This window comes from Taurulus bubalis (genome assembly GCF_910589615.1).
Source record: "Taurulus bubalis genome assembly, chromosome: 14".
In the NCBI taxonomy this organism is placed as follows: domain Eukaryota; kingdom Metazoa; phylum Chordata; class Actinopteri; order Perciformes; family Cottidae; genus Taurulus; species Taurulus bubalis.
Window position 1 is genome coordinate 23147803 of NC_136602.1, and position 25789 is coordinate 23173591.

The 25789-nt window shown below is 42.7% G+C and overlaps 1 protein-coding gene and 1 pseudogene across 2 annotated transcripts in view; both read right to left on the reverse strand.

Annotated features, from left to right (window-relative positions):
- Window positions 1-25789, reverse strand: part of LOC306746693 (protein NLRC3-like) — a 284667-nt pseudogene that overhangs the window by 118144 nt on the left and 140734 nt on the right. The gene's annotated exons all lie outside the window — the stretch shown is intronic.
- LOC306746477 (rap1 GTPase-GDP dissociation stimulator 1-B) lies at window positions 557-25474 on the reverse strand (the record flags this gene model as incomplete). Its single annotated transcript, XM_079229394.1, has 14 exons — window positions 557-684; window positions 1319-1447; window positions 2344-2470; window positions 2881-3020; window positions 4141-4266; window positions 4533-4667; window positions 5633-5764; window positions 7297-7440; window positions 7670-7795; window positions 9217-9345; window positions 9814-9939; window positions 10678-10800; window positions 12395-12499; window positions 25306-25474. 14 exons carry the CDS (start codon window positions 25472-25474, stop codon window positions 557-559), a joined length of 1839 nt encoding a protein of 612 aa, XP_079085520.1.

A 25789-nucleotide genomic window follows, 5' to 3' on the forward strand; every position in this document is an offset into this window, starting at 1 on the left:
GCGCTCCTCAGACTCTGATCGCGACACAACGAGGTCTAACTCCTGTGTCTGTGTGAGACACACCGGGACTTCAACTGACTCAATTTAATCCCGTCCTCGTCATTATTCGATGGTCAAACAAACACACTTCAGTCCAGGAGGCCGCTGCTCGTGTCCCTCGTGTAGCTGAAAGTAAACGCTGATATTGTGTCATACGTGGCGTCACGTGAGTCGTTGGTGTCTTTAGTCAAATGACTCGTTAGTAACTCGCTAGTGTGGGTGAATGTGGGTTACATGTAGTGGAAGGTCGGAAGACGAGAAAGTCGCTTTACAAATGCAAGTCCGTTAACTAAGTGGTTTTGTTGCCTACACCTAACTTCCTGTGAAGACATATTTATACAAAGAAACTGACGTCACGTCCTAAACTAACGCTGAGGCTACCTAGACCATCGTAGTTTGAAACTTAGGACCGCTGACCAATCGGCGGTATTTAACAGGTTGGTTGTGAGGCCGCGTTGTTGAATAAGCCGGTTGATCCGTTCAGAAGATGAGATGCATTGTTTCTGCACGGGAGGGTTTAGCTGGCGTCGCTGAGCGTGGCCAGGATGGAGCTGGCCTGCGAGGCCAGTTTACTGCTGCTGTGATCCGTCAGTGTGCGCAGGCTTTCCTTCATGTGCACGGAGTTCAACTCCACCTTCATCACACCTGGAGCAGACGGGGACGGGAAGAAGAAGAGAGAGAGAGAAGTGAGAAAGGGATTGCAACTGGAAGTGGTAAGACACATGTGATATTATTGTGATCAGGCCGTTCGCCTGCAGCCTCTGATTGGACAACACCTGAAGCTCCATTTTAGATTCAGTCTCAGAGAAGACTAATAAAACTGTCACACCAGTGACCTTCAGGCCACACGGTTCTCATGCACTGTTCATAGCTAAAGCTAAAAACAGTAGCTGTACATAACCCACAGAATCAATTGCTATATAAGGGAGGGTCGGGTTGGACGGGCGGGTCTACAAACATCAGACTTTCACCCAGGAGACCACTGTTAGTGTCCCGTGACACCAGAAGACGACAATGATTTTGTGTTACGTACCTTGTGTTACTGATCCAAATAGCTTCTAAAATGAAACTCCTGTGTGTCGTTTCTATTATGCCTCATGAAAATATTGTGAACAATTCTTTGCCGAATAACTCTCTCTGCTCCCACCATGGATGCGTTTTCTCTCTCTCTCTCTCTCTCTCTCTCTCTCTCTCTCTCTCTCTCTCTCTTTCTCTCTCTCTCCAGTATACACTCTCAAACATGTGGAGCTTGTGAAGTGTGTCGTAATATCAAGCTTACTGGAGTTGGCGAGGCTGCAGATGAGGCCTAAAGCACTGAACTTGACCTCGACTGCCCCGGCAGGATCCTCCAACATCTTCTTCAGCATGGGCAACAGCTCGGCCTCCCTAAACGGGTCCTTCACAGACTCTGTGGTCACACACAGGTGAACATAGAGGTAAACATGCAATGCATTACTGCATGAAGATGTCGAGTCTCATTCCTGAACTACGTGTTTAGTCCTGTGTGTTTCTGGTGGAGCACATTGGTTTCATCCGGCAGCTTCTGAGGAGCAGGTCGCACCTCGTATGGTCGGCTCCTTTAACTTACTAATACAGCGAGCAGCGAGCAGAGGAAGATTCAAACAGCACCGAAAACTAAATAAATAATAGAGTTTTGGAGACTAAAGATTTCAACAATAAAGTCACTAAAATAGGCTCAAGACCTCGGGGAAGTACCACAACTAATGAATAAGATTTTAAAACTAAAGCAATGAATGATGAGGCTCCTTAAGTAAACGCCCGGTTAAAATATGTTAAATAAAATAGCTTGCATAGGATTTTTGACGTTTTTTGGGCTTAAACATATGTCCACATCACTTGGTTCTTATGAATTGATGAAATTGTTAACATAAAAATGATGTTCCATATCCATACATAGGAACAAAACCACAAAGGAGAGCTCAATAAGTTGCAAATGAAGTCAGGTACAATAAAGCAACATGGACTGAAACATGGCACGATAAAGGTCAAAGGTCAAGTCATTACTGCAACGCGACGCAGCAGCTTCACCAAGTTCAGCACAAACAGAAACCAAAGGAAGGTCTGTGCATCAAACTGTCTATGATGCACACATCTGGGTCATTTTGTATCCTTCTAGGCTGAGGAGAAATAAGATTGTCCTCCTTAAGAGTTTTATAGTTTCAGTCCTAACTTGTGACAAGACCCAGGATTGACTGTACTTCTCAACCTAAAGAAATAACGAGGAGTTATTCTGACATGCTTCTGAAATGTGGGCCGAGAACCTCGTCTCTGAAATTGCTTTACCAATGTCAATGGCAGATGCTATCGCCAGGGCAACCAGAGCCTCGTTCTGCATGATGACATGTTCACTTGTTGCCATCGAGATAAGGTGCCGAACCCCGTCTGCTTTGGCCACAGCATGGACCACTTCCTGTCAGAGAGGAAATCCACTCATTACACATGTTCAGTTGAAACCCGATGAAAACTGTGGAGCCCTTTGGCAGATATTGCTATAAAAACTGTATAATTCCCTTCTTTATTTACTCATAACCAGTAACATATAGACTGATATTTACACATCTGAACACACAACTCACATTATACTCTTTTATTATAACACCAGCATTATTCAAACAGCCCTAATGGTTGCAGAGATACACCTTTTTTAGTTTGGGGATGACATTTTCGAGCAGAGGCCTAAAAATAGGTGTGTTTTTTAAAAGACTAATGTGTGTGTGTGTGTGTGTGTGTGTGTGTGTGTGTGTGTGTGTGTGTGTGTGTGTGTGTGTGTGTGTGTGTGTACTAATGCTAGCTGCTCATGCTAATGCTAGCTTGGCTCACAGGGCTGCGGCTGTGCCTGATGAAGGCGGCCAGCAGGCGACTGGCTTCTCCTCTCACTCCCGCGTGGTCTTTGGCTTCACACCACTCCATGACTCTCCCCAGCAGCACGGCGTCTCTCCCCAGCACCAAGGCGGCCTCCTCTGACACACACACACACACACACACACACACACACACACACACGGCACAGCCGAGAAACGGGGTCACGACTGATGAGGAACTATATCAGAATCAAATAGATGTATCCCCCTGGGATCATGAATGTGCTCGTCAAACCGTTGGGATGGAACAACCCAGAGGTTTGAAGACGTCACCCTGGCCTCTGGGAAACCTCCTCTGTTTCCTCTGTTACCCAATGATTCATCCATTTATGAAGAAGATAACAGGCCAGGGGACAAAGCCGAATGTAACTAGAGCTGGGATGAACAAACCCAGCGTGGTTGGGTTAATCCAGTAGTGGCAATCTGATTGTAGCACTATTTTACACAAGAGGAATAAAATCTGGGCTACTCTTAAAGGAGCAATACACGACATTCAGATCATTAATATCTCATCAACAACTCAGTGAAGTCTACCTGAGCATAATGAAGTCTCTCCCTCTGTGTTTCTTATCAGAGCTCCTCTCTTTGTTCACAGAGCCGACCGGCAGCGTGCCTTTTAGTGCATGTGAGTGCATGTGAGTGTGCCTTTTAGTGCATGCGAGCGTGCCTTTTAGTGCACGTGAGTGTGCCTTTTAGTGCATGTGAGTGCATGTGAGCGTGCCTTTTAGTGCATGTGAGTGTGCCTTTTAGTGCATGTGAGTGTGCCTTTTAGTGCATGTGAGTGCATGTGAGCGTGCCTTTTAGTGCATGTGAGTGTGCCTTTTAGTGCATGTGAGCGTGTATTTTAGTGCATGTGAGTGTGCCTTTTAGTGCATGTGAGTGCATGCGAATGTGCCTTTTAGTGCATGTGAGCATGTATTTTAGTGCATGTGAGTGCATGCGAATGTGCCTTTTAGTGCATGTGAGCATGTATTTTAGTGCATGTGAGTGCATGCGAATGTGCCTTTTAGTGCATGTGAACGTGCCTTTTAGAGCATGTGAGCATATATTTTAGTGCATGTGAGCATGTATTTTAGTGCATGTGAGTGCATGCGAATGTGCCTTTTAGTGCATGTGAACGTGCTTTTTACTGCATGTGAGCGTGCCTTCTAGAGCATGTGAGCGTGCCTTTTAGCCGTCGTTAGCCGTGTGAGTGATGCCTCTTCCTCAACGTGCTCACCTTGTCCGTCCACCATCATGCGCAGCGTTCCCAGCAGTTTGAACTGGACCGGCGGCATGTCGGAGCGCAGCAGGGTCTTTATCCTCTCAGTCACTCCGTCCTCCAGCATCCGCACCTTGTTGCTGGCTGAAAGAAACCCATCATTTTCATCATCAAGTATGATTGGAATTATAGAATCAAAAAAGCAGTTTTGGTGATTTTCTCTTCCTGATTGATGCCATGTGATGCATTTTTCTGACATGTTTTGGAGATGACCCAGTGACAGGGCTCTCAAGTGTCACGCATTGAGCGTGACTGTCACGCATTTCGGTCTTAAGTCAAAAAAAAACTTGAGAGCCCTGCAGTGAGTGTTACGTGTTAACATGTATATGATTGTTTGCTTGGATCAGTACCAGGGATGGCCAGGTTTCTGAGCGCGCTCAGTCCAGCGTGTTGAACGGAAACATCTCCTTCGTCAACATGCTGCTCCAACAAGGTCAGGATGTGAGGAACCACACCGAGGTCCAGCATCTTCACACAGTTACTGTCTGACAGAAACACAGCAAGCCCACATAGACACCTTCAAGACCTGGTTGCTGTTTTACACACTGCTACTACATGCTACTACATTACACACACTGCTACATGCTACTACATTACACACACTGCTACATGCTATTCCATTACACACACTGCTACATGCTACTACATTACACACTGCTACTACATGCTACTACAATACACACACTGCTACATGCTATTCCATTACACACACTGCTACATGCTACTACATTACACACACTGCTACATGCTATTCCATTACACACACTGCTACATGCTACTACATTACACACACTGCTACATGCTACTACATTACGCACACTGCTACATGCATGCTATTACATTAAACACACTGCTACATGCTACTACATTACACACACTGCTACATGCTACTACATTACACACAGCTACATGCTACTACATTACACACACTGCTACATGCTACTACATTGCACACACTGCTACATGCATGCTATTACATTAAACACACTGCTACATGCTACTACATTACACACACTGCTACATGCTATTCCATTAAACACACTGCTACATGCTACTACATTACACACACTGCTACATGCTACTAAATTACACACACTGCTACATACTACTACATTACACACAGCTACATGCTATTCCATTACACACACTGCTACATGCTACTACATTAAACACACTGCTACATGCTATTCCATAACACACACTGCTACATGCTACTACATTACACACACTGCTACATGCTACTACACTACACACACTGCTACATGCTACTACATTACACACACAGCTACTTGCTACTCCATTACGCACACTGCTACATGCTATTTCATTACACACACTGCTACATGCTACTACATTACACACACTGATACATGCTATTACATTACACACACTGCTACATGCTACTACATTACACACACTGATACATGCCATTACATTAAATATAACTCACCGTTCCTGGCGAAGTTGGCGATGGCCAGGGCTCCGGACAGCTGCAGCTGGGTGTTGTGGCTCTGCAGCCAGGACAGAACATCCTGGTACACCAGACCTGATCCCTCACCAAAACACTTCTGCATGGACTCATCTGACACACAGACATACATATTGGGGTTTTAAACAAGATCATTATAATCCTTACAAACATTATTTATTCCAACAGGCAGCGCTGACATTACCTTCCCTGTGTAATAATATAATTTATAATACGGTTAGATCAAATCAAGTATTCTGATTGGTTGAGTGTGAGTCACGAGGTGTAGTTTATTCAGCCATAAAGTACTGTAAAGCCTGTTTACATTTAGAGCGTTCCATATCAGTGCGCACTTAAAAATAACAGGTAGATTTAAATTTAAACCGTTAGTTGTCATTTCAAGCTTGACAGTTACCAAACTGTCAAACAAGGGTTTGCCGGCCCTCCGCTGCGCGTCGGGCCTAACAACTCCCTTGAACAGTACATTATTGCACGACACAGTACTGCCTCTCGTACCTTATTGCTTAAGTATTATATGGGTGATTTGCTCCTTATTAATGAGGTAATCAAACCACTAATAAATCAACACTGGTGCACAAATATTAGAGATGTTTGCTCTACACAGAGACATAATGGTGCGCCCTTTACCTGCGACAGACGACCAGCCAGACAGGGTAACGCAATAAATAAGGCTGAAAGAAGTCAGAACACTGCAAACAATTGGGCTGGTGTCCAAGACAACCCTGTTCCTCTTTATTCACTTTTCACTATTATGCTGTGTTCACACCAAACGTGGCGCGAATTATTCGCGCGAGTAGATTACATGCAAAGTCAATGCACAGACGCGACAGGTTGCGAAGACACAAAAATAGATGCGCTGGAAGTTGAAATATCCCAACTCTGGCGAAAACATCACGTGAGTCATAGTTGCGTCAGCCAATAAGCGTTGAGAAGCTCCGCCCGTCATCACCGCAGTCTTGCCGTTGCTGAATCAAACTGTTGCTGCTCCGCCTGAACCAGCGCTGACAGCGGCTTCATTCAGACGCTGTTGTGGGACTACGGATAATATTATGAACCCAGACACCATGGAGTTTGATGTTCCCACGTATGTGGAGTTTACACAACAAGTATAAAGCAGAACTAGTGGTTATCTCCATGGTGGATGAAGGAAACGGTATCCGTTTTACGGAGATAAGCCAGACACAGTTCCTGGAGGAGTCGTGAAATTCACCGAGCTGTGTGCGGCTACAGATGGTTTTATGTGTCTATGGAGCAGAGCCAGATAGCGGTGGGACCCGGGTCAGAGTTCATGCTATGCTATGATTGATCTGTCTGCGTTCGCAGGCTGGGATTCAGCAAAGGGTCAATTCTGATCAATTAAGCTCCAGTGTGGGTCCTTGCATCATTATACATTTATTAATATTGGACATAGTTTTGATCGCCTCTATTTCCTGTTCTGTCACAGTTAGTCAACACAACAACTATGGTGCATTCTGTCTGAACGCAATGATGGAGGACAGAACAGGACATGATGCCATTAGAACTCGCCAATCACAGCGGAGTATGCACTGTTAATCACATGCACAGAGGTGAAAGACAGACAGAAACTCCTCTTAGTCCACTTCCTCTTAGTCTGCACCACTCACCTCCCAAAAGCAGGGACACGATGAGGTTGGAGGCGATCTTGATGCTGCAGAGGTCGTGTGGGTCAGAACCTCCCTGCAGACCCTGAATCATCTCTGATAAAGCCTCCGGTACTCCGGACTCTGCAAACTGCAGCTTCAGCGTATCTGGTGGTCCAATGCAATTCATTGCATCATTATCATCAGCGAATATTATCTTCCAATAAAAGCACGACTAAATGAATCAAAACAAATTAATTTATAATTGAGGTGAATAAGCGCCACATGCACATAAAGAGGAGGGAGGAGTTAACCCTGTGTACGTGTCTGCCCCTGGTCATACTTGTTCAATCTACAAGTCTTCTCTTTTCTGACTGTCACCTTCTTCCTGTCTTACCGCTCTCGCCCAGTGAGCCCAGTATCTCCAGGATGATGTGTCGGCGCTCTGCATCCGGCGCCCGTTTCAGCTGACAGGTCAGAATACCGGCCACGTCCAGATCGTTCAGGGCATCCCTCGCAGAGTCTGCAGACAGAGGGCTGCATAACTATAGGCATAGTAACAGAGTTACATAGTAACTATAGGCATAGTAACAGAGTTACATAGTAGCTATAGTAAGTATAGGCATAGTAACAGAGTTACATAGTAACTATAGTAAGTATAGGCATAGTAACAGAGTTACATAGTAACTATAGTAAGTATAGGCATAGTAACAGAGTTACATAGTAACTATAGTAAGTATAGGCATAGTAACAGAGTTACATAGTAACTATAGTAAGTATAGGCATAGTAACAGAGTTACATAGTAACTATAGGCATAGTAAAAAACTATTTTATAGAATTGCTTTTAAGTGATCGTCCTTTTATGTCCTTTTATGATCTATTATGCAGTTCTTTTGTTCCCCTGTTTTTGTTTTGTTGTATTGTATTCATTGTCTTTATGGTCCTTTATGGTTATTTTATTTGTTGTTTACCGGTATTTAAGTTATGTATGACTATGCTTTGCTTCTCTGTAGAGCACTTTGTAAACTTTGTTTTTAACCTTTTAAACACCGTTTTTTTAATTTATTGCAAAATATATATATATATAAATCACAAGACAATATATTAATGTTGCACATCAAATAAAACACCAAAGCCTTTGCTACAAGAATCAGTAAGCCATTTAACAAAAAACTCAAACTCAAAGATAATCATAAAAGTATAAAAAGTATTGTTGTTACACTTTGTTTTTTTACTGTGTTTTTACAGTTTGATAAAAAATGTTATTTGTTCATTCAGTTAATTTGTGTGCTTGTTTTATTTTAATGGGAAATATATAGGTTGTTTTATGAATTAAAAAAAAATCATAATTCATTAAAAAAGATCATAATTCATTAAAAAAGATCATCATTCATTAAAAAAGATCATCATTCATTAACAAAATGTTGTATTTGAATGTATTGATCACCATAAGTAATATACAAGCGAAATATATACATGAGAAAATTAAAATGTGCCCAAATGCTCACTTGAGTCCTCGCCTGAATGTTCTCCGTTCTAAACCCTCTCTTAACTTTGTTCTGCTTCACTTTTTCAAAGTCAAACTTTGTAGAGAGAATGTTCACATATTTTGTTATAATTTTGGAGAAGTGTAGACCTTTTGAATGCCTAATTTCAAAGAAATAAGATGCTATATAAAGTTATTATTATTATTCTTATAGTTACATAGTAACTATAGGCGCTGTGGGCGGGACTGATTACCCCAAGGGATCGTATGAGGAATGTCCCGCTCTCTGCTTAATAAAGGTTTTGTTAACAAGAGACAAAGACAGGCAAAAATATTGTTTTTCATGCTCAATTAATTTAGAGATTTTGGGCTATTTTGCTTTCATAAGATGGTACAATTTAAAAACAGCTAATTAATAATGAATTTACCAAGATAAATACAACTACTAAATAATCACCCATGTCAGCCAGGTTACAAAGGGCCAGCAGGCAGACGTTGACCAGGGGGTCGTTCTCTGGATACTCCCTTATAATGGACACCAGTCTGGGGATTACACCGCTCTGGACTAACTGGTCCTGTTGGTGTGCTGAGTGGGAGAGAGAGAGAGAGAGAGAGAGAGAGAGAGAGAGAGAGAGAGAGAGAGAGAGAGAGAGAGAGAGAGAGAGAGAGAGAGAGAGAGAGGGAGGTTAAAGTCAGATCCAGACTTGTTGTGTTTAACTTTGTTTATTTCTATTTCATGTCATGCTGTCAGGTTTTGCTGAAATTATGATCAGGTAACTGACATGGAAATGATATCTAAGCAGTAAAAAGTTGGCGTTGCACGTTTCTGTGATGACGTTCGCTCAGTTTACTGAAACGTGATTTAACATATACGTATTGCAGAAACGTAAAATAGCAACATTTTGTCCCGGCGACTGGGCTGATTACTGGATATATGATTCCTAACTACATATCATTTAGCCACCTTCACTGAAACCTGAAGGACTTCCTGTTTGTCTGCAGCCGTTCAGAAGAGCCTCTGCTCTGCTGAGTCAGCGATGTGGAACCAACTCACAGCTGTCGAAGCAGATGCGTCCGATGGCCCGGCCGGTGTTCAGCAGCATCTCCTGGTTGTTGCTGCTCAGATGGGGAACCAGCACCTTCACCAGGTCGGCCTCGATGCACGGCTCCCGGACCGCAGCTGCACACAACACATACACGACACACACGTACACAACACACACACGACACACGAGCAGGAGTTACCCCTGAAAGGCCTCAGAGAAACCTCTAATGTCATGGTGTAGGTGAGACCACAGAGACCATGGAGGCTGTGTGTGTGTGTGTGTGTGTGTGTGTGTGTGTGTGTGTGTGTGTGTGTGTGTGTGTGTGTGTGTGTGTGTGTGTGTGTGTGTGTGTGTGTGTGTGTGTGTGAATGGGTGAATGGGCTCCATAAAAGCAGGACCCTTTCCCGCTAGCACCACAACAGCAGTAGTGTCCCACCTTCTCTATTAATAATAATAATAATAAAAACCTTCTCTAATAATAATAATAAAAACCTTCTCTAATAATAATAAGAACATTCTCTAATAATAATAACAAAAAACCTTCTCTGATAATAATAATAATAATAATAATCTTCTCTGGTAGTAATAATAATAATAGTAGTAATAATAATAATACAAACCTTCTCTGAGAATAATAATAAAAACCTTCTCTGGTAATAATAATAATAGTAACAATAAAAACCTTCTCTGGTAATAATAATATTAGTAATAATATTAATAATACTAATAGTAATAATAATAATAATAATACAAACCTTCTCTGGTAATAGTAATGATAATAATAATAGTAATACAAATGTTCTCTGATAATAGTAATAATAATAATAAAAACCTTCTCTAATAATAATAATAATAATAGTAGTAATAAAAACCTTCTCTGGCCATCTCTGCCACCAGCAGAGCCACCTGGCAGCTCAGGCGGCTCTTTCCCCTCAAGGCCTGAGCCAGCGTGGGCAGAATCCCACTTCTGGCAATGTCAACAGCAGCATCCTTCTCTGTGGACACATTCATTTGTTCAGAAAGAAAACAGCGTTAGTTTGGGTGAATGCTTTTAGTTTACACAGTAAAGTCCAGATACTGGGACTCAGACTTTGACGACTCCCAATGGTTGCATTTCAAATACAGCGTAGCTTGTTTAGTGGCGACCTCCTGACCTTTCCTCTCCTGTCGCCGTCAGACTTTTACTTTCTCTCAATATATGTGACAAAGTGTGCAGGATACTCAGAGTGCTTGGGGCGCTTTGACAAACACATGAACCGGCAATGTTACTTATCTCGTGTCTGGTGCTTAGTGTGGGCCAGGTTGTTTTTGCCGAGGACGGCAACGTCATGACCCGGTCTTCTCTGCCTCTGATTGGCTAACTGACTTCGTTGGTTAGGGTTAGGCATGAAGAGTGAGATTGGTCGGGGTGGGCCAATCAGAGGCAGAGCAGGGCGGGTCATGTCTTGTGCTGCGTTCACACCAAACGCGCTGCAAATATTCGAGCCGCATCAGTTTACTCGCTCGACAATAAAGCTGCGTTCACGGTAATATTCAAAGGGGGCGTGGCTTATCTCTGTGAAAAGAGCTATCGACCATGGAATAAATAGCCACTAGTTCTGCTTTATACTTGTTGTGTAAATTCCACATGTCAGAACATCAAACTGAATGAAGCCGCTACCAGCGCTACGTCTGGCGTAGCAGCAGCAGTTTGATTCAGCAACGGCGGTGATGACGGACGGAGCTTCTCAACACTGATTGGATGACGCAACTCAGCGTCACGTGAACATTTCAACTCTATTAGCGCCGCGTCAAACGTGTCCATCGTGCCGCCCGGCGGAACATTTGCTCTTTCGTACATTTCGTGCATCGCGTCACATTCGCAATGCGTTTGTTGTGAACGCAGCATGAGGATCCCTCCATGACATTTGCTGAGCTCATTCATGTTCCCCTGATTGTCCGAGTGGTGGAAGGAGAACACGCGGACTAATCTTCACCTCCTGCATGTTTATAGTTTAAAAAGCAGTTCAGGCTGTTTATAGAACAAAAATGAAAGAGTAGATCCATAAGTCAGCAGAAGACAATGGGGATACTGGGTATTGGGTAGCAGGCAGCCAGCTTCAAGCAGGTCAGTACCTGAACCGCACCAGCTTCAGTCGACCAATCACAGGGCCCCGATTGGTCTGAACCACTGTGATGAATCAGTGCTGAAGCACACAATGCTGTGTGTTCCTGCTGCATGTGCGTTGGGATTTGTATTGTTTCTCAGCACAAAGCATTAAACCCTTTTTCTTTTGCTTTGTTGTCCCCGGTTGCTTCTTAACCAAACCACATGTGTTGTATGTTCTATGAATTATATAACGTACATGTTTGCACGTAGGTGGGCACATTTGTGTATGCGGGGGGATGTGTGTACAGTACAGTACCCTTCCACCCTCCTGGACTACACAACCCCCTGGGATACACAACTCAGCAACACAAGCAGAGCCTACGGATCTGTGTGTGTGTGTGTGTGTGTGTGTGTGTGTGTGTGTGTGTGTGTGTGTGTGTGTGCGTGTGTGTGTGTGTGTGTGTGTGTGTGTGTGTGTGTGTGCAGGTCACATGACTTACTCTTTTCCATAAGAGCAGCCAGCATTGTGTCCAAATGAGGCTTGAGCTCCTCTTCAATCAGCTCCGTACTCACACTGATGGCCTTTAGGGCTTCGCTCAGAGAGTCTGCAAAACACACACACACACACACACACACACACACACACATCATCATCATCATCATCACCACCAAGAACAAAGAACGTCAACAAAAAAGTTAAGAGAATACCAGATTTATATATTTTGTATATTTTCTCAATCTGCAGGATCTTTATCAGGCCAATGGAGCCATTTTAACAGATTATAACATATAACAATATACAAAGCCTTTTATTGTGCTCTGGGTAAGCCACCTGTCACCAACAACACCATATCAGGGTTCCTTTAACTCCAATATCTCCATGGATAATATAACTATAGGACATTAATATAACACCATATGATGTGACTCAGGTGGACACGTGGATTGACTCAAACCATTTTAACCAACAAATAGTTTTCTGATAAAAGCACTCTGTACATGGAGATTATACAAAGAAGAGCAATTAGCTTTTAAATGCTTTAGAAACAGAAGGTCTTAAAAATCTTCATCTGAATAAATATTTTGCAGGATGTTCAACTTTTGTTTCTTGTTTTCAACACTTGGCATGTTTCTTTACATAGCGTGTTTAAGGGGAATAAAGTAGCCCATGAATATGAGATATGAGTTTACAAATAATGACAATCCCTCCTTGTCATCGTGGAGGTTGGTTTATGGCGTTCTCTCCAGTTGCCGCTACAGACTGTGTGTGAGAACCTCCTCTGGATATGAACCCGCCTCCTCTGATGTAAAGGGACCTTCGGATTCTTTTGACCCGATGCTCTCGTCACTATCATCCCTTTCAAGATGCTACCAATGCTACATTATTAGCCCCACTAGTTGCCTCTAGGTGAGTTACAGATGTTTGTACTCAGTTAAATATGAATAAAAATAAACCATCCTGGTGTCCAGGAACAACATTCACATTGATCGTTTCTTCATATCCAGTGTCAACATCCAGCACCTTTACAGGAAGTAGTGTGCCTTTAATGTCGCCAGGCAGAAAGCAGAATGAAATGAAATGAACAGATCCTTAGTGTTACGTCTGTTAAGAGGTCGTGGAGCGTTCGCACATCTTTGAGAGATCAGGCTGAATGAAGCACACTCATCAGCTGTTTGCCTCTGACCTGCAGTTAACACTTTTTAATTAACAATATCCACAATCTTTAGCCATCCTGCGGTACCTTAACCTCACTGTAACCATCATGAATGTGCAATGTGCCATAACCATGATCTCTCCCTAACTTAACCGGTTTCCATAGGCAGAAATAGAAAGTGGGAGTAATGTTTTCAGAGACATTTTACCTTTGACTTCTACTCTGTTTCTTTCACTGCTGACATGGAATAAAGCGCATACACACACCTTGAGTTACTTAAACAAATGCACATGCAATACAAGGCATAGCATACAGAACCAGAAAACACCAACACACACACACCAACACACAGCGAGGAGAGACCTGCAGATGGTAATCACCTCAACTAATCCCTTGTAAGTCGAATGAAAATAGCCTGAGTAGAGAGGTACGCAGCCTGCTATACGTCAGGATCTAACCCCTGTGTCCTTCTGTGTGTGTGTGTGTGTGTGTGTGTGTGTGTGTGTGTGTGTGTGTGTGTGTGTGTGTGTGTGTGTGTGCGTGCGTGCGTGCGTGCGTGTGTGTGTGTGTGTGTGTGTGTGAGCAATTTACTAATCAGTCCCACCGAGTACTGAGGGGAGTCCCCAGGGAGCTTATTACTGATGCCTCCATTAACCTGCACGTCTCCACACACATACGGACATACATATATGTCCTGACATGAACATACATATTGCATATCACACCTCACAATCTATTCGGACAACAGTCCATAAATAAATCTCATCACTTATTAAGGTTTTTATGTTGAGTGTTCAGACTTGGTCCACTTCTATGACCAGATGTAACGTGGTCATAGAGGTAGAGAATATTTGCAGTTTGCAGAACCCGTTGAAAGTCATATGCACTAGAAAATCCAATCATCAATAGAGCCAACAAAAAAAAAAACTATTGGAAAGGTCAAGTTGGCATATTGACATTTAAAGTGTTGATTGATTCCCAGCATGCAATGAATAATTTCTGTCCCTTCAACCCTGAGCTAAACACCAAAACATTCTCACATCAGTGTGTTAAATAGCATCAGTGCTCCAAGCGTTAAATTAGAGTCACTAGCTTTGCATGTCTTAGCGCCTGCGGGTCAATATATGCTTATTAGGTGCATAGCCTCCTCAAGAAGTTAGGTTTCAGCAGCAAAAGCACTTAGTTAGCTTTTTTTTTTGCTTTTGGATGCTAACCCTTCGCCTCATGAATAATGTTTACTTTTAGTTTTGTACCAGACATGAACTGCGGTCTGCTGGATTAAAGTCCTGTGTTTGTTTGACCCATCGTCTCCTTCAGCAAAAAGACAATGGGTCAGTTTACTCTGGCAATGTCTTGGAAGGTAGATTTAAAGCACAAGTCTGATCCAGTGTCTTGTTCTCTTGACAATTTGTCTAATGGTTCAATCGTCTCTGATATAATGTGATGCGGGGGGAAATGATACCAGCTAGCATTAGGCTAATGCCTCCATTAGCATGTCTAATGTTAATGTCATTCTCATTGGCATCACTGAATACCAGGCTTCCACCTGCACTACGAGCGAGTCATCGTTATACTGAGCACTTTGGTGAAAACAGATATGCTTGCTAGGCTAGCAGCAAACTACAACATGTAGAGTGCATTCTGTTACTATTACGTGTAACTTTAGTTGGTTGTGCTAAGTCACATCAGTTATGTTTATATGTGTGTATTTATATCCTAGTATGTTCCTACAGGACATTTAACTTCCTACATGACATCTGACTTCCTACATGACATCTGACTTCCTACATGACATCTAACTTCCTACATGATATCTAACTTCCTACATGATATCTAACTTCCTACATGATATCTAACTTCCTACATGACATCTGACTTCCTACATGACATCTAACTTCCTACAGGACATCTAACTTCCTACATGACGCACTAGCAGAACATATCCCTCTTTTAAACACGGCCTGAAGAACTGGCTTATTAGCAATCATGTGTGTGAGCATGACTCCCTCCTCAATGATTGTGTGTACAAAATGTGTGTATGTTTATTGATCTTTATGATGTTTTTATGATTTTATAATGAGGCCTATTTATATATTTGATCGTAACCTGTATGTTTATTGCTTTTTATGATGTTTTTGTCATCACCATTTATTTCCTTTAGTGATGGCTTGTTATATCTGGCCACAGGGACTACAGTTGAAATTTAGCCTTAGCTAAGACTGACACATTTTCCCCTGGGTTGATTGATGTGTACGGTCCCTGTTCAAATAAATACAAGAAATGCCGAAATGACAAACAGAGCAAAACTAAAAACTCTGGATAACATGGGTTTAAACCCCATTTAGCTCCAATAAGATGCATTATGCCTGTATTTGGGTGTGTTTAATCTCTGATGTCTTAGTTCCCTTAAAGTGGGAAAGTGTTCATATCTATCAATGTTACGTTCTCTCCTTGAGCTCGCTGGGTCTAATACCGCAGAGCAATATCATCTTTTAAGGTGAGATCTTGTATGTCTTCTGCAGTCATCTTTAAATAATTTTTATTTATTTATTTTGTCCTGCACAAAAAGATATTGCAGCTGACCTTCACGGCTTCAGAGGAGGAGTGCACTGGAGGAGAGACTGAATTCAAGTCATTAAATAGTTTCTCAAATTGAACGAAAGCAAAAGAACAAAATGATGTTGTGCACATGTTGCATGAACACAGCCATGTCTGGTTCCTCGTAGCTAAGTTTTAATTCATAAATATCAACTTCACTCCAACCTCGAGCATCCTTTCAGACAGCAGGCAAACCTGATATGTATTCAACATTCAAACTATTTGGTTTCAATATCACGCATCACTGTAAATATATATGACTGTCTTCACTCTTCATGCAATTATCATCATCATCGGAACATATATTCTCATAGATATCATATCTATCGATCTATCTATATATATATATGTATATATACATATATATATATATATATATATATATATATATATATATATATATATATATGTATATATATATATATCTAGCTCTCTATCTATCTGTCAATATATCTATCTATCTATCTCTATTTATCTCTCTCTCTCTATCTATCTGTCTCTCTATCTCTGTCTATTTATCTATCGCTCTATCTATCTCTCTATCTCTCTATCTCTCTCTCTATCTCTCTATCTCTCTCTCTATCTATCTGATATCAAACACCATATAACCACAGCTGGTATAACATGTTATCACTCATATGAAAACATGCACGCACACACACACACACACACACACACACACACACACACACACACACACACACACACACACGGATATGTTAGATATGTAGCTACTCACCGGTGTCTGTCATGGCTGCTGGTCGACACGCTCTCTGCTGGCTCACTGCCTGTGTGTGCGTATAGGTGTGTGTGTGTATGCGTGTGTGTGTGTGTGTGTGTGTGGGGGTATGTGGCTAGCAGAGGAGCTACCCTCCCTTCTTAAGGTCAGGTGTACCCCAACTCTGTCTCTCTCTGTCTGTCTGTGTGTTTTTCTCTCCTCCTCCTTCTCGCTCTCTCAATCCCATTATCCGTCTCTCCTCCTCTTCCTCCCCCTCTTCCTCCTCCTCCTCCTCCCTGCAGCCACTGCGCTTGCGTTCTCTCTCTCTGCTCATTCGCTCCCACCATGGATGTGTTTTTCACCCTCTCTCTCTCTCTCTCTCTCTCTCTCTCTCTCTCTCTCTCTCTCTCTTCTATACAAACATGTGATAACCAACGAGTAATGATAATAATACATATTTGAAATGTTTTTTAATTATAAATCATTCATAAGAGTGCACATATTTCATATTCTACCCGGTCAACACAGAAATATTTGGTCAAGGAATATTTAGCTCTGAAGATACAACAAAAACAAAGCAATTGAATTCAAACATGTATGAAATCTGTGTGTAACTCCAGTTTAGTCATGTCTCAATATACCAGTATTGACGATAAAAGCAATACACATGTGACAATATCATGTAAATAATCCAGTGCCTTATAAATACATGTATAGTACAGACTCTCTCTCTCTACCTCCCTACACTCATATGTGTAATTATTTGGTCCAAAAAGAGACAAAACACATATTAAACAAAGTTAATAATGAATTTGACTGATCCAAAATGTCTATAGCGATCACAATAATATTGTTATCATGAATTATTTTGGCCACGATAGTCGTGCCATGAACATGTTCCATATGGAGACGGCCCTCCTCCAGTTCTGTGAGTGCATCACATGCAAAGTCCTAGCAGCCGTTAGTGGTTTGAGGCTCGGCCTCCTCACCGCCAATCAGGTGGCAACACACATAACCTATAAAATGGCGGCCATTGCTTGATTCACTCACAGGCTCATTAACTGATGACCGGGTCCAGCTGGGCGTGCAGTAAAGGGCTATGCTTGTACTCATAGAGCGGGAGTTACATCCAGGTAACTTCTATTTCTAACAGGCCTTTTCTGTTGGTAAACAACCAGAGACAAAGCTGCTATGAAGCTGATGCGTTCCCAGCTGGGCGAACAAAGAAGCGTCTGAACATAACCTGAATGTGTTTATCAGAACTAGAACCCAGAGTGAGACGTGAAGCCACATATGCAGCACTAGGGTATCTACTAGGGTAGAGACCAAGGACACTCCCTCAGAGGTTGGCTGATGAGGCAATGCTCCTGGTCCAACACATTCTTACACCAATGCTTCAAATACCCCAGCTTGGTCGGTGCCCCAATGTTTTAATCTATGACACCATACTTACTCCTCTACATCAGTTAGACCAGCGGTCGGGAACCTATGGCTCGTGAGCCATATATGGCTCTTCCGGTGACGGCATATGGCCCCCAGACAATTTTGAGTTGAAAAAAAAAATCTGTTCGGAACTGATTTTAAAATAAAAAAATTTTTTTTTAAAAAGGGCATGCAAGGAGCTACAGCGGAGAGAGCAGACGAGTCAGCAGCAACTACGTGTGTGGACCAGGCAAGGTGACGGGAATTCCGCTAGCTTTGCGGGTGCTTTGGCAATAATAAGGAATGGAGAGCCATTCACAGATGGCGAGTATGCCAAAACATTCATGCTTGATGTGGCCAATGAACTGTTTGATGACTTCCCAAATAAAGACAAGATAATCAAACGAATAAAAGACATGCCCCTGTCAGCAAGAACTGTGCACGATCGTAGCATCATGATGGCAAATCAAGTCGAGGAAACACAAATTAAGGACATAATTGCCGGGACATACTTTTCTCTCGCGTTAGATGAGTCAATAGACGTTAGCCATCGATCTCAGTGCAGTATAATGGCCAGGTATGCTGCAGGCGACACACTGCGTGAGGAAAGCTTAGCTGTTTTGCCAATGAAAGGGACAACAAGAGGAGAGGATTTATTCACGTCTTTCATGGAGTTTACTAAAGAAGAAAAACTACCGATGGATCAATTTATTTCTGTCTGTACTGATGGTGCACCCTGGATGTTGGGGAAGAACAAAGGATTTGTAGCGCTTCTCCATGAACATGAAAAGAGAGCCATCCTAAGTTTTCATTGCATCCTGCACTAGGAGGCGCTTTGTGCTCAGACGTGTGGCCAGGAGCTTGGTGAGGTGATGTCGCGGTCATTCGAGTGGTCAACTTTATTGTTGCCCGAGCTTTAAATGATCGCCAGTTTAAAGCTCTGTTAGAAGAAGTTGGGAATCATTATCCCGGTCTGCTTTTACACAGCAACGTGCGTTGGTTGTCAAGGGGGAAGGTGCTCAGCCGGTTTGCAGCTTGCCTGAGTGAAATCCGGACTTTTCTTGGAATGAAAGGCATCAAACATCCTGAGCTAGACAACACTGACTGGCTCCTGCAGATTCACTATCTCGTGGACATAACTGGCCATCTGAACCAGCTCAATGTGAAAATGCAACCATGGAAATACAATATCATCCCTTCAACAAGCAGTGTTTGCTTTTGAAAGCAAGCTGGAAGTCTTTCTCAGGGACATTGAAACAGGTCGTCTTCTGCACTTTGAAAGACTGCAACAATTTAGAGATGCATGCTTAGCAAGTGACTCCACTCAACATCTGGATCTCCAGCAGCTAGCTGGCTTCACGTCCAACTTCCTGCAGTCATTCAAAGCACGTTTTGGAGAATTTTGTGCGCGCACTGGTCTTTTCAAGTTCATCACTCATCCACATGAGTGTGCAGTGGACAAAATCAACCTGACATGCATCCCGGGGGTCTCTATCGGAGACTTTGAGCTGGAAGATGCTGACCTGAAGGCATCAGACATGTGGATGAGTAAGTTCAATTATATATTATTGTATAATAAATTTAATTTATTATACGTTAAAAATACTATATGACTCTCAATTAAATATATTTAGAAATATTTAGCCTTTATGGCTCTCCCAGCCTAAAAGGTTCCCGACCCCTGAGTTAGACGGTGTTAGACTAGTTGTGTCTTTTCAAAATAAACGTTATATTCTTGGACACATCCACCTCGTTAATGTGTTTCCTGTAGAAATGTCGTTTGTAAAAGGTGCGTGTGATCTGGCTGACTACATTTTTGATGATGCTGTTCAGTGGAGAAAGTTGGGTTTGAGTAGTAACTTATGCTACAGTATATTATGCTAAAAACTCATAATTAAAGTGTTCATGACTGTAACATAACCAGCTGATCTCAGAGCTGTGAGGGAGAACATATCTAATCATCAGTGGAAAGTTTTCATATTCACAAAAAACTCCTTTAAACTTCAAAGAGTTCAAGTTTTATTGGTGAATTTCCTCGATCATTAACAGAGACCAAATGCTTGAGGTCTTTAAATGTATATAAACATCCTATACAGACAGACAGACGTAAAGACAGACATCATATTCCACATCCCAGCACAAGGGGTGGTGGGATGTGGGGTTGTGCCGTTTTATTTAACCCAGGGGTGCCGCTGCATCTGCTCCAGGGTGGCACGACCCCTCGGGTTCATGGCCAAATGCATCTTCATCAAATCGTGGCAGTCTGAGGGGAGAGAGGAGGCCGAGCAAAGCAAACGTTAGGCTGGAGGCTGCAGTGATCGATTGGAGCATGGAAGGAAAGAACTCTGCACATTATCATCATTGCCAAACTCAGATACTGTATCGACACCAGCATCATCTCACCTTGATGTGGATTTTCCTTTGGAGGAACTCTGAGGTGTTAAACTGTTTGTGTCCACTCAGCAATTCAAAGAGCTGCCAGTGGGGCCGGCCTCGTATCTCCCGAAAGAATAAAACTCTGGAGGAACGTACACAGACACATTGATGGAGACGGAAAGAAACAAAGGGAGAAGGTACGATTCAAATGAAAGTCACTCCAGGGCGATTCATACTGGCCGATCCTTTGATCTTTGTCACCCTACAGTCTGTCCCCACGCAGCTATTGGGTTTGGGTGTGCAGCCACTGTATTCTACAAATATGGCAAATTAAATACAGTTAAATATTCAGCTTTTTACTCCACTACATTTATTTTACAGCTTTAGTTATGAGTGACTTTGCAAATTACAATTGAAGATATTATCTCCTCAATGTCATATCAATGTAGAACCTAGATATTACATTACATTACATTTCATTTAGCTGACACTTTTATCCAAAGCAACTTACAATAAGTGCATTCAACCATGAGTACAAACTCAGAACAACAATTTCTTCAAGAAAGTTAAACTACAAACCGCTATCAGTAAGAGACATTCAAGTGCTACTAAAGTGCTACCTTCCTTATTCAAGGTGTAGTTGAAAAATAAGTGTTTTTAGACTTTCTGCTGTCCTGATGTCAATGTAGAACCTAGATATCCTGTCCATGAAAGTCCCGACCTGGACCGGTGATAGAGGGCAGTCCTGGCGGAGGCCAACACCCACGGGAACGTGTCTGACTTAATGCCGAGGATACGAACACAGCGCGTACTGCAGTACAGAGACCGGGTAGCATGACCTCCATCGGGCTACTTGAACATCAGGAGCATGCCCAGACGTTGTCGGGGGTGATACAGGCACATGGGGGCCAAACACTACTGAGCCACATTAGGAGGGGTGTCCTGATGAAAATCACCCAAGTTGTGGTTTTGATATTTCACTTAGATTTTTGGTGTGATTTTGATATTTGACAGCCCTTAGTGTGTTGACATTCATTTTGTTGACGATATCAATTAATCAATAAAGATTTTCAACTTGAATATTTCGTGTAAGGACATCTCAAGTGGGATTTAGGTGTTCCTATAATTGTTTTGGAGCAGTGACGCTCACAGCAGTTCATTTAATACAAAGTATTACATGGACAAATTAACTAAAATAATTCACAAAGTCAGTCGTGGAGTTCTTAAGCACTGCTCACTGCCAGAGGAGGAACACCAGCAGGTCAGTGGATCTCTGCAGCCCCGCTCTCTGTCCACCAGGGGGGGCTCTTCTACCTTTATCTGCTCATGGAGGACCGTTAGAGGGACCTGGCTCTCACTCCACCTCACACCACTGGGCCTACATCCACTTACTTTAATGTGGAAATAGCTGAACATGGCAGAGTCTCATTTTGAGGAATTTGTTTTTAGTTATCAATTGTGTAACATATACTAAATGTGGTCTAATTTGTATGTATATGAAGGGTGAAATCAAAAAATATCCACAAGCTAAATGTAGTGGCCCCTGACTGTAGTTCATAGGGTGTTTTAGAGGTCTTATGGTCAGGATCAGACCAAAATGTCAACATTTTGCCCTTTTTCCTCCACCGTTGCACACTAGAGTTAGACTCTGGTCCAGTGTAGCAGCAGCGTTGGTCCACATCCACAAGCTTGTCCTGAACTACTAACTGAAGCATTTCATGGATGAAGAAGCAGAATACGGTCTCAGCGCAGTCGGCTCATACAATGTGGGCTTGGCCTGTGTATAGAGATGGACACTTGTAAGTATCAGACAGTCTGATATTTCACAGTCTGATGCAATGCACAGAGACTTTCTTTCTGCTACCCTCCGGCTAACTCCATTACTACAGCAGACAATCTAATTACGCTCAGGTTCCATCAGTGTACTCCATGGGCTGAAAAGTTCGTTTGACACATCACTTTCCATCATGAGGCATTGGAGATCTATTTGGTTGGAATAATAAGCTCTTGGACTGATACGTGTGATAGTAAATCAATCAGGAATCCTCCTTAGAGGGGATCTCCACTGACTGTACACATCAAAGTCTGTTTCCAGGTGTTGGGGAGTACTGCATAGTGGAAAAAGTAGTAAAAAGCTTGTTAAAGTCAAACATATGTTGGATGTATTGTTTATATCATTGTTATTGTTGGAGGGTGGGTGGGTGGCCTGGACGAGATACAATGCACAATATGGGGTACTATGTATATATCGGCTCAGTAGGCTACTTTAGTTATATAAAACCATAAAACAATACACTGCACAATATAATACATGCAAACAATGCATGGAAAGGTTCTCTATTGATGGAAGCACAACAAACACGTCATTCCCACCACGGTCCTGGCGATGGAGGGTCCCGGGCCCTCAACTGTCCTCAACTGATGTGACTCGAGTCGCTTCTATTGAGTGTGAAGACAACAAGTTTGAAAACAAAATAAATGTGGAGGCTTAGAGTTAGAAGGAAGTGAGTTAGCAGACCTCTGTAGCCGCCGCTAATCTCTGCTGTAGGCCAGAGGCTACATTAGCCGCTACATTAGCCGCTACTAGCATAACACACCCGGCTGGTCTTCAACGGAGCGGTCGATGGATGCCTTGTCTTGTGAGTGATGTAGGAACAAGAAGATCATTGTGTGGAATAAAAACACTGTCTTTGTTCTGCTACATGGATTCTGAAGGGATCTTGGATATTGAGAGCCTGCAGGGCGCTGATCTAGTACAGGTCTTTCTCAAGGGGTCCTCTCACCTCTGCTTTTGCTTTTCTGCACGAGATTATGGAAATAGCCACAAACTCATGAACTGGATATCAACGCAGACATTAGAGGGACATCCTTCTCTGTCTAGCAGGCGTGTTCCCTCATGAATGAGGATGCTAGTGTGGCTCAGTAGCATCATGGTGCAGCAGCGTGTGAGGATGGAGGACGAATGGTTCTCACAGGAAAACACCGCTGCTCTCCAGACAGTCACGCGTTTCATTAGCTAATGGTCTTGTGGGGATAATCAATTCAGTCTGCCGGCAGCAGCGAACAGTCTTTCCCACCTTGTTGTCCTTCAGATCCCTTTGGCTGCAGCTCATTTCCCCAAAAGCAGCGGCTCCTGTTCTCAATTTTCAGTTTTCTTAATGTCCTTCCTTCTTATGCTCTGTTGATCTGGACAGTTCAGTTCACTGAAGCTGCAGTAAAAGCAAAGAGTGTGAAAGTTCATTCTTTACTTTGGAAGTAGTAGTTTGACAAAAAAATCTTACTCAAGGTCCACTAACTCGCTTTTTATGCAGCTTTCAGCCACATCTCGCAGTCCTCATCAGCAGAAGCCTGACACCAAATACCTGAAGCATATCTCTGTGTACCCAAAGAATTGTAACTGACTCTCCACTGTTTCTGTGACTTTAACACACTAAATGCCACCAACACTATAGGTTGTTCCTATTCAGTTACTACTGGCTCATTTAGGTAGCTGCAGTCAGATTTAGAGAGAAGCATTAGAAAGGATTTATGCAAAATTGAGGTCTCCCCTATGGAATATTGGTTCTACAAATAAAGTTAAATTACGTTTTGACACCTTAGCTCTGGGGTCTTCAGTTAAATTCTACGAGGTCCAGAGAGAGAGAACGTCTTTGTGGATTATTATCAGATTTCAAATTGAACTGGATGAATTATAAATAATACATTCTCTAATAATAAACATGTTCTTCTCTCAAATCAAGTCAAATAAGGGATGCATTTAAGAATAAATCACATAACAGAACGCTTTTGAAAAATTGCATTTTAAAATAAATAACACAGTAAAGAACACTTTTTATTGTACTACTAAACAGCTGTCTGGTTATACTGGTGTATTATGTTGGGCTGATGAACTCCCAGCTGACTGACCAGCTCAGACTGTGTTGTCAACGTAACACACAATTTACACACAATTCACACACAACTCCTTTCTCTCTGTTACTGACAGCTGTGCTTGTGGACCAGCACTCAACAAAGGAGCCGGGGGAGTTCACTCACCTCCAACCTCAACACACACACAAACACACACACACACACACACACACATGCACACATGTACGCACACAGTCATATTGTCATGACTTGTGGGGACATTACGTTGACTAACATGTATTTTCTGGAGGCTTTAACCAAGACCCCACCTACAATGTTATGATTCAGGTAAAGGAGATGTGCAATTGTTGCCACATGGTACCCAAAAAGGCAAGTCCCTAAACATCTGATTTGTAATCAGATTTATGTCCCCTCACGATGGGTAAAACACGACTACACACACACACACACACACACACACACACACACACACACACACACACACACACACACACACACACACACACAGAAACTCCATCTTTCCCTCTCTGCACTATACCAGCTGTTGCTTTCCTCAGAGCTGGTAGCCCCATTAATTTTTCAGTTTTAGAAGACAGGCAGCGTACACACACACACACACACACACACACACACACACACACACACACACACGCAGCAGGGGCTTTTTCTTTAGTGCCCACGTGGACAGACAGGAGACATCCATGCTATTACATGCTATTCATGCTAAGTGTTCTCACTGCGGCCGCTACAGGTTGGCGGTGTCTTCCTGTACTCGTCTCGGTGATGGACCGTGTGGAGAGGTGATGGACCGTGTGGAGAGGTGATGGACCGTGTGGAGAGGTGATGGTGGCCTTCTGAACACCATAGCAGGCCCTTCCAACCCATTGCATCAGCTGATAACAGCCAAAGCGGGTGGCAACATAAAACCAGTCCACCTCCATCGCTGGCCCTGACTGTGTTCTATGCTTCACAGAACACGTTAAATATACTCTAATACCTAAAGTCTATATCCACTGACTGACATCTATACTACTCCTCGTGATCTGTATTCACACTCGTGGTTTCCATCTTCTTTACTCCTCTAATCTCTTCCGTCAGTCTAACTTTGTTTTAGGTTATTAAATGTCACTCTCTCTAGACTACTCAACACCTGCGTCTCTCGCTCGCAGACAAAGACGTTTCGTCGGGTGTTATGCACCGTCAACACCCCTACACACACACACACACACACACAATCACACACCCAGCATGCAACA